This window comes from Protopterus annectens, chromosome 3.part1 (assembly GCF_019279795.1).
Source record: "Protopterus annectens isolate FY-2018-M chromosome 3.part1, PAN1.0, whole genome shotgun sequence".
NCBI lineage: Eukaryota > Metazoa > Chordata > Ceratodontiformes > Protopteridae > Protopterus > Protopterus annectens.
Genome location: NC_056732.1, coordinates 1,859,433,429 through 1,859,448,585, shown reverse-complemented (window position 1 = coordinate 1,859,448,585; position 15,157 = coordinate 1,859,433,429). Strand labels below are relative to the sequence as shown.

The 15,157-nt window shown below is 42.0% G+C and overlaps 1 protein-coding gene across 1 annotated transcript in view; it reads right to left on the bottom strand.

Moving 5' to 3' along the window:
- LOC122798771 (zinc finger protein 271-like) overlaps positions 1–15,157 on the bottom strand; it is a 255,262-nt gene that overhangs the window by 193,307 nt on the left and 46,798 nt on the right. The window contains exon 2 of the mRNA XM_044067882.1: positions 1,493–1,619. Within this exon, the coding sequence (XP_043923817.1) occupies positions 1,493–1,619 (127 nt within the window). The remainder of the gene's footprint in view (positions 1–1,492; positions 1,620–15,157) is intronic.

Here is a 15,157-nt window from a genome sequence, read left to right as displayed (position 1 = left end):
AATATTCTTGAAGGGAATTTTGAACTAAGTCAGAAAATAGGTGAACTAAGTTTTCAGGTTAAAAAAGCTACCTCCATTAAGCAGTTTCTAGAGACAGATTATGCGTGTGTTAGTTTTATTCAGACTGACAAAAGTCTAGGAATGTTTAAATGTGGGTTTTGTAATACCTGCAGTTACAAGCTGCCCCACATGGACAGAATCATTAAAATAGAAGGACACTTTGATGGTAACATCACAGCCATAGTGTATATTGCTATATGTTTCTGTTGTCACTCCTTCTATATAGGAATAATAACAAGAAAGTTAATTGCTAGAATAAAGGAACATTTATATGTTGTACAGAAAAACGATTTGAATAATGCACAATTCAAGCATTCTACTGTATGTAAGCCTTTTAAAAAGTTTTATTTTTCTATCCTAGAATCAGTTCTAAAGGATTTGAGGGGAGGTAATTACAAGAATAAAATTCTTAAAAGAGAATACCCTGGTATTAATGAAAACATTTGTATAAAGTGCTTTTTAGAATAGCATATTTTTTAAAACTGGCAGGTTTGTCATTAATTAAATGTGTTTTGTAGACTGAATTGGAACTGTTAGCTGATTGGTCAAGCCTTTAATTGTTAATTTTCTATTTGTGCACTTAAATGTAGTTTTTACTGCACTTTTTATTCTGACGAAGTCTTTGGATGAAAGCACTTAATCTCTGTGAATAAATACAAATTATTTTACTTGTGGTATTTCTGCTGTCTTCCAGTGCATGCTTTTTGTTATAAGTTTGTTTCTACATTCTGTGGAGTGTTTTGTTTTTTTGTTTTTCAGTCTCCATAGTTCAAATTATGATTATTAGTTCAGTTAATTTAAATCAGGAGAAAATTACAAAATACAATATTTTACCCAAATTAATTTTATTTTCACAGAAAAATATTTTTAAATGATAAAATGTAGGAAAATAGAGTTTTTGTTGTGGTTAATACAGTGTCAAGATGATGTGGGCCCTGCATTTAAGCATTTAAAGCAATAATACAGTTGATACAATGAAGATCACTGCTGGGTACACAGCTACCACTAGTTATCTGTTTTGTATTACTATTGTCAAAATGGAGATTGGCTTATGTCTGGAATTCCAAAAAATGGGTTTCAGTGCAATTATGAATTAAAACGTAACAAAACCCCAGAAATATTAGATAAACACCCTGAAGGAACTGGAGAAGCTCTACTTAGCACACCACACATTAATATTCAGACAGGAATCAACACTTGGATACAGATTCTTCTAACATGTAATACTGTCAACTCATGTAATATCACTATTATTACATGTAAGTGCAATCCTCAGGATAAGGATGCACTTCTAAGAAGATTACTACACTCCCACGTAGTGTTGTAAATTAGTGCACTATATTATCATGTTATTGAAACAATTCTTATTGTAAATAAATATGTATAATAATTGAATTTCAGTCAATAAGGATGACTTCCGAGATCCCCTTACCTAAAGAAATCATGTTCTCATAGTTGCATACCATCACCTCCCTGTGTAGATCTTTGTCATGTTCACTCAGCATCTTCCATTCCTCACTTGAAAACTCAACAGCAACATCTTCAAAGCTGTTTGGCACCTGAAAACACACAAAATGTATTTGCTCTTCATTAATTATGCACACTGATGAACATAAATGGTTTCAACAGGAATGTAACCAGCTATGTTAAAATGTTCAGTTGCACTAGATGTTAATTTGCCAAAGTTAATAACTACTACTTTCTTCCTGTTCAGTGTCAGATTTGTAAAAACTCAATCTTAAGAGTGGGTTAACAACCAGAAAAATAAGTTTTGTTCATTCAGTATCAGTAAAACATAATCTCTGTACAGTATAATTAGTAGTAAGACACAAGGGCATTCATTTGTATAGAGAAGCAAATTATATGGATTTATAATCCAATACTTAAATCACTGTATTCAGATCAACATAGAAACAAGTTTAAGGACTTACCTGCACGGCTGTGGTTCACCTTCCTCTACTTTTAGGGCTGTAGCCCTAGTGTAAGCAGAATCACGTCAGCAGCAATACAAACCTTCCTGGGCTTTAACTCCTCCCCCTTACATAATACCCAACAGCTAGCATACTCCCATCGCTTACCAGCTCAGTTACATCATATCCACCATGCCATCATCACTCAGCATCTCAGTCACCTCAGCACCAATACAAACAGGCTTCAACTATGGATGCTTTCCTGTTACAACAATACCTAATACCTGGGAAGTCACCACCAGTTACTAGCTCAGTCATCTTAGCAACAGTACAAATAGTCAAAAACTCCTCCCCCTTACTTAATATGTAATGCCTAGCATTCTACCATCATTCGCCAGCTTAGTGTCTTTAGCACCAATACCAATATTCCTGAGCACATTCAGTTAATGTTCATTACCATACCCACATCCATACTCCTGCATCTTCCAGGTAGGGGGATGATGGGTGGGATTGTAGAGGACCATGAACCATGACAATTCAGCTCTCTCATTACAGTAAGTACGCAGTTTTCCTATCTGTCATGGATCGGTCCATCCTTCTCTATAATTAGAACCGAGATCTCAGCAGTCAACCTAGGTGGACTTATGAGGCAGGAAATTGGAAAAAGTAGCCCCAAATGCCACAAGACATAAAGATTACATCCAGCATGTAATGCTTCAGAAAGTTGCCTACAGAAGCACAATTATCAGCAGCATAAATATCATTAACAGATAGCCAGCCTAAAACCTGTGAACTGCTACTTTCACTAAAGCATTTATAAAAGCCTAATGCCCATTTGTTTGTTGCCAGCCTGTCCAGCAAAAAAACAGTTGTGCCCTATGGGTAAACCCACGATCTCTGATCAGCAGGTCAAGATTTCTGATGAACAGACCTCGCGAGGTCATCCACAGGTCCACATGTCTCGATTTTATTCCACAGCATAGTGTTCTTCACATGGAAATTTTTTATTCCCACGCCCTAGGTATCTCCGGTATCTATTATCCCACTGGCTCTCCTATTTTTAAGTTTTTGGATTTTGAGTGTGGCTTGTGGTGCATTTGGTGGGTTGGATTTTGAGCATTGTCATGTAATCCATTAACCTGAGCAGATGGTATGTGTATGTCATAGAGCTGTAGTTTGAGCAATCTGCGCATATCTGAATGAATGTCCCTGTAGTTTTCAATCTGGCATGTGGTCTCTTTGGATTTTGAGTCCTTATCCTTTTGACGATCCTTTAGGGCATTGTAATGTGCTGTAGATGTTGACATGAAGACATCAGGAACAATGACCTTAGCTTAGATCTGATCTGGATTGTAAAGGATCACATGACCAAATGTAGAAGGTCTCTAGAAAACTACCTTTACTTTCAATTGGGCAATGTGAAAAGGCTAGCCTGGTCACAGCGGGTCCCCCGGTCCCCATGAAAGGCCTTCTGTGTTTAGAATTCGCCACCTATATGGGAGCTTCCTGCTCTGTTTTTGATGGAGTATATTTGTTATACATTTTTGGTCGCTTAACTTCAGGCCTATCCTCTGGCAGGCGCCATTTGTCCCAGCACATGGCTCATGGAATCATATCCGTGGTTCGATGGCCTTCCCTGCTGGGCGACAGTTTTGATGCGTCGCCTTTGTGTAAAGCACAGCCCTTGTCCTGTACAAACTTTCAATGCTGGCCGAGCGATGCCGAAAGTAGATGCGAAAGGAGGGGACACCAATGGGACACCACGGGTGAGGGACCTTGGAGTCCTACATAGCGCCAGCAACTCTAACCCTGTCCAGCACTGTCCTTACTGTTACCGTTGGGTATAATGCAGTGACATATGGGTTTACATTTAAGCTGGTAAAGTTTTTAGATTTTCACCCGAGTGTTTGCAAGTGTCGAAAAGTGCTGCAAGGTCAAGGCAGGCTGTATGAATCGCCTTTCCCTATTCAAATGGCCTGGTGACTGTGTTTCCTTCAAGAAGCTCAAACTCGTGTTCGTGCTGCAAAGATCCTGCCAATTCTTTTTTGTATCAAACTGGTCGGGTCCAATGTCTTGCAAGTCCCCTATATTAGCTTTCTAGACTAGACTTTTTTGATCCTCTCCATAGCTGCACTAGATAGTAATTTTTAAGTCCGTTGGGGCACCGCCAGGGGGGAGTGGGACCACATTGGCTGGTCAGTCCTACTCGCAACCCTGGGTCCGATCCTGTGGACTGAGATTAAACAGCAGCCTTATTATGTGCGGTTTAATTTCATTTAGCTTCTGGGAGCACACGGCCGGGATCCCATCCGTCCCGTGCTGTGTGTTTTTAGCTTTCAGAGAGTAGCTTTCACCGATTTTGAGGATGTCTGGGAGGCTACGCTGGGCTGGGAAGTTACTCCTTTAGGAGAGGGGGAGAGGGGTGCACTGAACACTCTTCCTGTCTCTTACAGCAAATTGCCTGTGGGTTCAGTGATTTTTGTATATTTTTGGACTATTCTAGGAGCATAGCATATCTGGGTTTTGCCAGCCGGTAATATAGCTGATGGAAAAATATTATGTATCTTGAATCCATGGCAATTTTTCTCTCAAAATAAATTTTGACTTTATGAGTGTCTAGTTTTTTTTTTTACTAATATGATACATATCTAATAAGATACATTATGGAAAGGCCCGACAGGTGGCTACTGCTCTTGCGTAATGAACTTTAGATTCTCCTACTAAGGATTTTCCATACTTCAGATAAACAAACGTAATACGCTCAGAAACCTTTCTGACAAAGTTGCTTTAGAGACTTTCATATTAATATGTTACAGTAAAGGAGACAAACTGCTGCACATCTTTCCTAATCCTTAGTCCAATGGAGGAAAAACAGCAGCTACCTGTGAACATCTAAACACTGAAGCAGGTATTCTCCCTTGTCAGAATGATCCAGAAAAGCTACTGGAAAACTTACTGTTTGATTTATATTTAGTTCAGTAGTCTCTGAGAATTACTTCATCACACTACACCCCTGTTTTTATGAAACAAGTTATGGTGGGTTAATACAAAAAGCCTGAAGTTCAGCCTGCCAGATTCATAGGTAACTACTAGGCATGCAGTACAGGAGACCATTAAGGAGCCCAACCTCAATTCCCAAATACCCAATTGCCCTAAAGTACTGTCTACGTAGCGACTTGCTCAAGGTCACAATGTAAGTAAATTAAAGTGGAAAGATTCAAACCCTGTACCTTTCGCTCAAGAAGTAGCTCATTTACAAGTCAGAGCTTTATTCCTCTGCACTGACATGAGGAAATGCTTTTCCAGAAAAGAACTTCAACTCTGCTCTGAAGGTAACTTCAAAAGGAGGCTGAGTAAACTGCTCCAGCACAAAACTGACCCCACTGTGGAACAGGATCTCTAATCAGAAGTCTACAGGAGGAAGGCTTCTCGAGAAAAGTATTATACACCTTAAGAGAGACTAAAGAGAAATTCTGGCAACCTAAATGAAATTGCAAGATGGATGCTAAGTGAATCATAGTACATAAGAACCTCTCCTCTGAGTAAAGAACGTGAAGGAGATAATCCCGGACTGGTGGATCTGGAGCAACCAAAGGATTCATACATCATCCAACACCCAAACCACAAGAAGAGCCAATTTTATCTTTGTACGCTTTCCTAGTATTGGGCTTCTGCGTAGAAACTTTACAAGGACACAGACCATGCTGCCATCATTAGAACTTAAGAGTACCAAACAGTTGATCTTAGGTCATGAAAATCTAAATGATGCTTGCAGGACGGGTGACAGAGAAAGATCCTGGGTGATCTCAACCCAAGAGGTTTCTCCAGGAGATGAGGCCATAGCATACTTGGAAAGGGCAAAAATGAAGCTATGAAAATGACCCTGACTTCTTTCCACTGCAGTTTCTGCAGGAACTTGGAAATGGGGAAAGCTGTTAAAGACATCTAAATGGACTAAGGCATCCCTGTTCCACTGATAGAAGGGAAAATCATGGAGAAGTCTTTCCATTTGGCAAAGATCAAGCTTGCGCAGAACAGCAGTGAGGACTCTCCACAGTATATAAAGAGATCTCGCCATCAACCAGGCAAGAGACAACCTCATGAGGAAACAGCAAGCAATTGCTAATCTGTTTCGCTCTTGAGTTGGCTTCTCCAGGAATGTGGGAAGATGTCAGAATATGCAATGGAGACACTGCCTACTCCCAAAGTCTAACATCTTCTTAACAAGGGGAGAAGGAATGGATTCTTCCCCACCCTTTGGTGTACTGCATCCAAAAGATCACTCATCTGTAAGACACTAACATGCAAACTGCACTTTACATTACATGGGTCCACTCTTGACAGTGGCACCTGTCCTATGGCTGAAGCATATATGGTGAATGTTGCCTGCAGAGAGCTGCTCAGGGACAAGCTGGTGTCAGCAAATCCCAAGCTGGGTACCTCCATCATGCTTTGGAAATTCTAATCTTACTGGGTAAAGTCTGAAGACTGGTTTTAATGAGTCTGCAAGGTTTTCTGTTGAACCTAAACATGATGTAAGATTATGGCAGTTATTAGCCCCCAGAGCACTAAGGCACAAGACTACTGTAACTGTAGAAGACTGAAGAAGGCCTGACACCATTTGAACCAGAAAAAGGGAATCTTTTTCCAAGGGAGCCTAGGTATCCAAGTGTGGGTTTCTAGCAGGCATCGTATGAACTTCAGACATTAAGAGGGCTTCAGCTGGGAGTTTGTGAAAATCATGATAATTCCAAGGACTAGAAAAGAAATGTTAAGGAATTCCTGGCAGCAGTTAGTTTTTTTTATGGTTGAGGAATGAGGACTCAATCATCCAAATAAGGGAAGGTTTTCCAACCCTCCAGCCTTCAGTATACTGTTACCACCCCCTATAGTTTCTGAAACTCCTGTGAGCTAGGATAGTCTGAAAGTCAGAGCTGGGTTACTAGGCATGCTGTCCTGGAGACCATTAAGGGACCAGGCCCCACCTGTAATCAGGGTAACCTCCTTGACTGTCTTGATTTGCAGGTATGTGTCTTGGAGATATAAAGGGCACATCAAATATCCTTTTCACAGACAGGGGAGGACCAACCACACTGTCACCATTTAGAACTTCTGTCTGGGAACAAACTGGCTTATGCTGCATATGTCTGCAATGGGCTTGGGGCCCTTCCATTCAAGAATAGGTATAAGATCCTTAGTTTTCAATAATATGAAGTAAAATCCAGACCCTCTCTACTCTGCTGAGACCTCATGGATGGCTCTACTTTGAGTAGGTCTAGAAAGTGCTTCCCTCTTGTGGCGGGGTAAGACATTGGGAAGACGAAGGGACAGTAGTTGGGGAGTAGTGAAGGAAAGGATGTTGTAGCCCATGAATATTACATACTGTGCTCACTGTTCACATGTGATTGCTCTTGATGAGTGGATGGGAAATAGGAAATACACCCCGGGGATCACTTCTGTGGCTCTGCTCAACAGTGGCAAAGGAAAATAACTTTCTTGGGTGGCGTAAACCAGGGAACCTTGTTAGCTAGGCTTACTTAGGCCCTTGGGCCGACAGCCTAGTACCTACCTATGAACCATGGTGACCAGTAGAGGGGCAGTCAACCCTCAATGGCATCAAAAGTAAAGTAGTTAAGGATTGGGGGTTGGCATAATGGTTAAGGTGTCTGCCTCACAGATAGAAGGTATAAGGTTTGATCCCCACCTTAAAAGGGAAATTGGCTAGGCTTAGAATGGCCTACAAGGCAGCTAACCTAGTACTTGCCTATGAACTTATGAACCTATAAAGCAACACCTCGGGAGAGACTGCTGTTACGACCTTGACAGGAAGTCATGGAATTTCTGATTGCTCCCTGATCCTCTACCACTATGTTGCCATTTTATCCCAAACTGCTACATCACTGCAGCTGTACTGGTTGTTACCCCAAAGTGCTACACCACTGTAGCTGTACTGGTTGTTTCCAAGCTGGCAATCTGGAGGCTGCTGACCACACTACCACCATTTCTGCGGTAGGCTGGTTTGTATTACTGAGAAGAAATGGTGAGGAGCAGTGAATTTGATTCCAACATCCCTTAGATTTCTCCATCTTTTTCCCTGTACTCCAGCTGTACTTTTACCTGAGGTCTGAACAAATGGATGCCACTGAAAGTAGTACTAATGAAGGACATCCTGAAGTTTTCTTGGAGCTCCAAGGACATCCTGAAGTTTTCTTGGAGCTCCATAAGATGGAACCAGGCATCGCATTACACTGTCACTCCATCGCATTACACTGTCACTCCAATACCCATCCCCACTCCTTACAGCACCACTGGCAGCATTTTGGGCTAACTGCACAATGAGGTTGGACACAGTATATAAATGTAGATGTCCAATTATACAGCTTGTCGAGTATCATCATGTCCTCTACTTTTTCCAATATCTTAGACATCCTGTGTTACACTGCAGTGGAATCGCAGCATTTGTGGCTGGTAAGATAGAAACATGAGGCTGCATGGACTCTTTCTTTTCAGTGCTGTACAACTCTCTGGAGTTCTTATCTGGAAAATGAGCTACCAGGTTTTGTGGTGTGGGAACTCTCTTATGGACTGCCACCACAACCACAGTAATCCCACAGTAGGATTCTTCGATCAACACACCCAGTCTTTGGGTGAGAGGTAAGATAAAATGGACAGCGCAGTACCGCAGCAGTTGTGTTGTTGCCTCACAGCAAGAGGTTCTCCAGTTCAATTCTTGGTTGGGGTGCCTTATATGCTTAGTCTGCATGTCCTTCCTGCATGTGGGTTTCTACCGGGTGCTCCGGTTTTCTCCCATGTTACAAAGACACGCATCTTTAGTGCTTCTCCCCAGGCCTCTGGTGAAAATTGGCTTTGTTCCAAGACGGAGTTTCCCAGAAAACAAGTGTTAAATAAATAAAATTCTGTCAAGATTTTTGACACCTGGAGCTTCCCAAATCTCAGAAGCAATGATGCTTTCCATCTTATCTTTGCTGTAGCCACCCACAATGGGAAGGAAGGGGCAGAAAAGCCTCTTATAAGACCTTCTCTGATGTCTATGGGGACAGCATGGGTCAGACCTCTTCTTCTGTTTCATTTGAAGGATCACAGTGAACTTGGGATCAACGGGGCGATACAGAAGACCTGACTTCATCTCTTGAGTCTGAAATTTTCTCTGGGTAATTCCTTACAGGAGTTGATGTGTCTTTTGCTGCCTCTTGCCTGCCTCCTCAACAAGGAAGCCCTCAAGGCAGATTTGAGCCCAGAGTCAGGTAACAAGTCTCATCAGAGATCTCCTGGTCTTTGTTACAGTGATGAGAAGCTCTATTAGGTCAGACATTGCATGTTCAAGGGTGCTGAGAAGACTGCGTCAATGCAGGCCTATGCAACAAGAGATACAGTGACAGTATCAGCCTTAATAACATTCCACTGTTCGCCAAACAGCCCTTAGACAGGTCGAAGCCAAACTGCATTAACAGGGGTACGACTCTGACACAGTCCCATGAAAATAGATTTATCTATTTATTTATTGACATTTGTTTAGCTGAGAAGTCCACTGGGCCAGGTAGCCAATTTTCAGTGGAGGCCTGAGGAGAAAAAGCTCCAGAGAACATACATGGAGTACAAAATAATACAATACAAGCTCCAGGGAATATGCACAAAATAAAACAAACTTAAATCATATTTTACATAAGAAATATCTTAAAAAAGAAATAATAATAGTACACACAACCACAAGGCCTTCTATAGTTCTGCAAAGAATTTCCACAGCAATACCCAGATTTGCTCTGAGCTACTGCACAATGGTACCTCCTATACTAAGCCAACAGATATTGCCAGTATACTGGCCGGCAAATTCAGTCCCAACTTTACCCCCCCACCACCACAAAGGACCAATCACAATACCAGTAGATTGCCAAGCACCCAGTATTACTGCTGCACAGACTAAAACAGCACTGTCCAAGGCCAAGAATACAGCTCCTATGGTACCTGACAATATCCCTGGCTGTGTTCTACATGAACTACAGAGTGAACTGGCACCTCACCTGTGGGTTCTGCTCAATCACAGCCTCAGCTCAGGCTTTGTCCCTACCGAATGGTGCACTGCTACAGTCATCCCTCTCCACAAAAGAGGAGCGACTACAGATCCTGGGAAATATTGCCCCATTAGCCTGGCGAGCCTGATATGCAAAGCTATGGGAAGCATCATCATGGACCTAATAAACAAGGATATAGGGAATCTCCAAACTCTGGATCCCACACAGTTTGGTTTTTTGACGGGTAGATCATGCCTGCTCAACTTGGTCAACTTCTTTGAGTCAGTCACCAGAGCTGTGTATGAAGGCAAGATGGTTTATACAGCCTACCTTGATTTGACCAAGGCTTTTGACACCATTCTCCAATCAGGAATCATAGAAAAACTCACTAAGCTAAGCATCAACCCACTATATCACTAGGTGGGTTGCAAACTTGCTCACAGATAGAACCCACAGTGTGAAAATAGCTGACTCCAAGTCAGACTGCTGACTAGTCACGAGTGGAGTCCCCCAGGGTTCGGTCCTGGGTCCTCTCCTGTTTGGTATCTACTTCTATGAAGTCTAGGTCAACACGAAGGGACTCAGGCTGAAAAAGTTCACAGATGATTGCAAGTTGGAAGCTATTATTAACTCCCCAAGTGATGTTGACATCCTGCAAAATGGCCTCACTGAGACCAACGACTGGTATCAGAACCATGGCCTTAAGCTCAATGCCAAAAAATGTGTTGTCATCCCCTTTGGGGAAAACCGAGTTTCCATGAATTACCACATCGATGGTAGTCCACTGAATACAGAAGGCGTTATAAGGGATCTGGGAACACAGGTTGACAGCAACCTCTCTTTTGACCACCATGTTGCCACTGTGGTCAGAAAGTCCTTCTATGTGGTACATCTCATTACTAAGGGTTTTGCATCCAGGAAGAAAGAGGTCATTGTCTCCCTCTACTCTTCCCTCATTAGGCCAGTCGAGTACAATGCCCCATTTGGCATGTACCTCACTAGACACCTGCAACAACTGGAGCGGCTGCAAAAGTACCTCACAAAGAGGATCCTAGGCCTTAAACACTTGTTCTATATGGACAGACTCAAAAAACTCCAACTATTCTCGGTCTCATATTGTCTACTTAGAGGCGATCACTGCTTGACTTACAAAGCCATGTCTGACCCAGCTCTGTTAGAAATGCTACATTTATTTATTTATTTTATTTATTTATATTTGTTGACCGGGAGTGTCCAACTGGACGTAGGTCCATTTTCAGCGGAGGCCCGGGGAGAAAAGCTCCACAGTTAAAATAAACAGACAGCAGTTACATTGGATTACATAGCAATAAACAATTTACATAGCAACTACTTACAACATATTTACAGTTGAACATAGTACATCAGTAGACAATTAGAATCTTTATCTGTGAAGTACATAACAGACATTAACAAATGTTAAAATAAGACGTTCCTGCTGTATAAATACTACGCTTATGAGCATCTGAGGTTGCTATAATCAAGGTAGTTAGTGGAATGGAAAGAAATGTAGTGGTTGGATGGGGTGGGTGATATTAGAGTGGGAGTTGCAAGGGCATAGCCAGCATGTTTTTAGGTGCGCTTTTAGTAAAGTTTTGAAGTGGGTGCATGATGGTATGGAGGTAATTGCGGGTGGGAGGGAGTTCCATAAGTTGGCTATGGTGCAAGAGAATAGTGCTTCACCAGCAGAGTTATTGGCTTTAGTGATCTGCAAGTGATTTTTGTTGCTGAATCTTAGTGGTCTGGTGGTTCGATAGGGTTGGAGTAGATTCTGGAGGGATGGGACATTTAGTGGATGGTTTACCAGTTTGTGGGTGAGTGAGAGTTGATACCATTAAAGGAGGTGAGGGAGTTCAAGCCAGCCCAGTTCAGCAAGTGGGCGACAGTGGTGACTATGGTAGGATGCCCCTGTGGCGAATTTGGCAGTTTTGCTGTAGCAGGTCTCTAGCTTGTTTAGATCACATTGCCTTAGGACGGTATATACTGGAGAGGCATAAAGTAGGGTGGTGATAAGGTGGGAATTTGCTATTGAAATCTTTGCTGCTTTGGTGAGAAGATGCTTATTTTTGTATAACGCTCCTAGTTTTTTGTGGACTTTTTTTATGGTCATGGATATGTGAATGTCAAATTTTAGTTTATTGTCTATTTCCACTCCTAGCAATTTTGTGTGTTCAGTTGGGTATATAGTGGTGTTGTCTTTTGCTGTGATGTTAAAAGTGAGAGTTGTTTTGAGTATGTTTGGTGGGTTGGAAGATAAGTAGTTTAGTTTTGTTTGGGTTGAGTATTAATTGGGCATCGGATAACCAAGTTTCAACAGAGGAAAAGGCTTCCTGTGCGACTTTTTGCAGTTTGGGTAGGGAATGGGCTGAGCAGATGATGGTCGAGTCATCTGCGTATTGTATGAGTGTGCCATGTCTGGTGGCAGAGGCTAGATTATTTGTGAAAACAGAGAAGAGTAGGGGTCAAAGGATGGATTCTTGGGGAACCCCTATGGAGACAGGTAGTTGGGGAGAGATGTCATTCTACCATACAACGGATTGTTGGCGGTCAGACAGGTAACTCTGAAACCAGTTGGTGACTAATTGTGAGAAGGATAGGTTATTGAGGACAGAGATATGTTGTTTGTGTGGGGCCATGTCAATTGCTTTAGATAGGTCTAGGAAAGTAGCAGAGGAGAGATAGCCATTGTTTTTATGCTGAAGGATAGTGTCAGTAAGGGAGAGTAAGGCAGTGGTGGTGCTATGGTTTGGTCGGAAACCATACTAAGTATTGGAAAGGAGGTTGTTAGCAAGGAGGAAGACTGAGACCTGAGAGTGTATGCATCTCTCTAGTATTTTGGAGAGTGGAGAGAGAATAGCTATGGGGTGGTAACTGGTTAGTTCTGTGGAAGGTCCGCCTTTGTGGAGGGGAATTATATGTGATACTTTCCACAGTGTGGGAACATAACTTTCTGACAGAGATCGGTTAATCAAGATGGATACTGGGTAGGCCAGAGCATCAGCTGTGATTTGTAGGTATTCACTTGGGAGGTTGCCTGCTGCTAATTTGGTGGGTTTAAGTTTAGTTAAGAGTTTTTTTATGTTGGAGGTAGGTACAGGAGAAAAAGAGAAGGCAGTGGGGAGATGAAGGTGTGGGTTGGAGGGGAGGGGGGTTGTGTTGTTTAGCTAGTGATAGTATGGTTTGTGTGAAGTGTGTGTTGAATGAGGTGGCAATATTTTCTGAGGAGTGAGGGATGTTAGGAGGAGGGTTACTGACTTTACCTGGGTGGAGGATGGAGTTTATGGAGGACCAGAATTGTTTGGGGCTGTGTTCAGAGGAGTCTAGGGCAGACTGGTAGTATTGGAATTTGTCCTGTTTTATTAGCTTTTTGACTCTATTGCGTAGTTCTAGGAATTTCTGTTCTAGTTTCTGTCTAGTCTACATCTAAAGAAATTCCAATCCCTCCGTACCACACACTCCAGAGACCTCACCCTCATTACCACAATTAAACAGAACATGCTGGAGGGACAGGTTTATAACCAAGACACTGCCCATGCTATGGAACAGACTTCCCATACATGTCAAGCAGAGCACTTCGCTGACCCTCTTCAAGAGAGATCTTGATGAGTGGATGGGAAACAGAAAATTCACCCCAGGGATAACTCCAGTGGCTCTACTCGACAGAAGCACTGGGAACTAAGGTCAGGTGGCACTATGCCAAGGAAATCCTATGGCTAGGCTTGTAAAGGCCTCGGGGCCATTAGCCTAGTACATACCTATGAGTAAAATCACAGAAAATACATATACTTATTGGAAAAACAATAGAGAAAAATTTCATGTTATAAAGTATGACTCCATAAAGAAATCTAATACATCATACAAAATATAATCCTAGGGTGTCTGGCAGTGGACAGTAACAAGCTGATTTATTTGAAAGTAAAGGATTATATCAGTTGAAACTATAACTGAAATAGATGGCATCAGCACCAATGTCAATGCCTGTGCCCTCAGCCCCAAAGCACTGAAACACAAAAACTCTGATCTAGACACCAAATAAGCCAATGTCAACCTAAATACCAAGCCTCTGACCACAGGACCCAGCAAAGGAATGACCTTTGCTGAAAACATTCAGTGTTGAAAGCACAGGTACTGGCAACAGAACCAGCATGGATGTCAATAATTGGGTTGGTTCCATAGCCTACAAGGAGTAGGACTGACTCCTTTACTGACTTGCTAGATGAACTAGGGGTGATAAGCAGGCAAAAAGAGGTCTAGAAAGAGTATTTTCTTAAGCTAGAATAGGATCAGAGGTGGATAGGTGAAGCCCTTAGTCCACACCAGCCTGTAGCATGTTCCTAGAGAGCCTATGTAATCAACATCCACTACAGAACTACAAGAAGAAATGGACTCAACACAATGGAGTCTGGAATGAGAAACCCTACAAGAAGCCCTCCTCTGTCAATGAAGAAATGTTACTGAACTAAAGACTACCTGACCTCGGGCTAAAAGGGGCCCATTAATCACTCGAAGGGACAATTTAGAAATGTTCAAACCAACTGAAGACTTCCTGTCCTACCGCCAATGAACTTTACTGAAAGAAAAACATCTTTACTGGGATAATCTTTATGGCTGGAAGGAACTAGGGGTGATAAGAAGGCAAAAAAGAGGCTGATTTATAACCTTTATTAGCTTTGTGTCTATCCTCTTGAGAAGGCTTGGAGATGCAGGTCTCTGGATCTCAACACAAGTGTTTAAGCCTTTTAAAATTAGTTCATTCCTATGATATATAAAAGGGTACTTTTACTTATACTTTTCACAGACAGGACAAGGCTTGTCTAAATGGACAGTGCACAGACACATCACAAACTTAGCAAGATTCTGCAGTGGATTTTCTCTCTCTACAGGATACATGCTTTTTAAATCATTCTTACTCAGTAAAAAACATAAAAAACTGCCAAAATGGCTTAAAACAGACATATCTGTTAGTAAAGTCTAGAAAGGTAAAACTGCAAACCAGACTCCACTCGCACACAATCACAGAAGCAGCAATCAGAATGGCATCAGTGAGGTAGGAGAACTGGGCATCAGGAAAAAAAAAAAGATTTCACCCAAGTTGAAGAGGAATGTCAATCCACAAGCCCAACAAAATATGAAAAACTT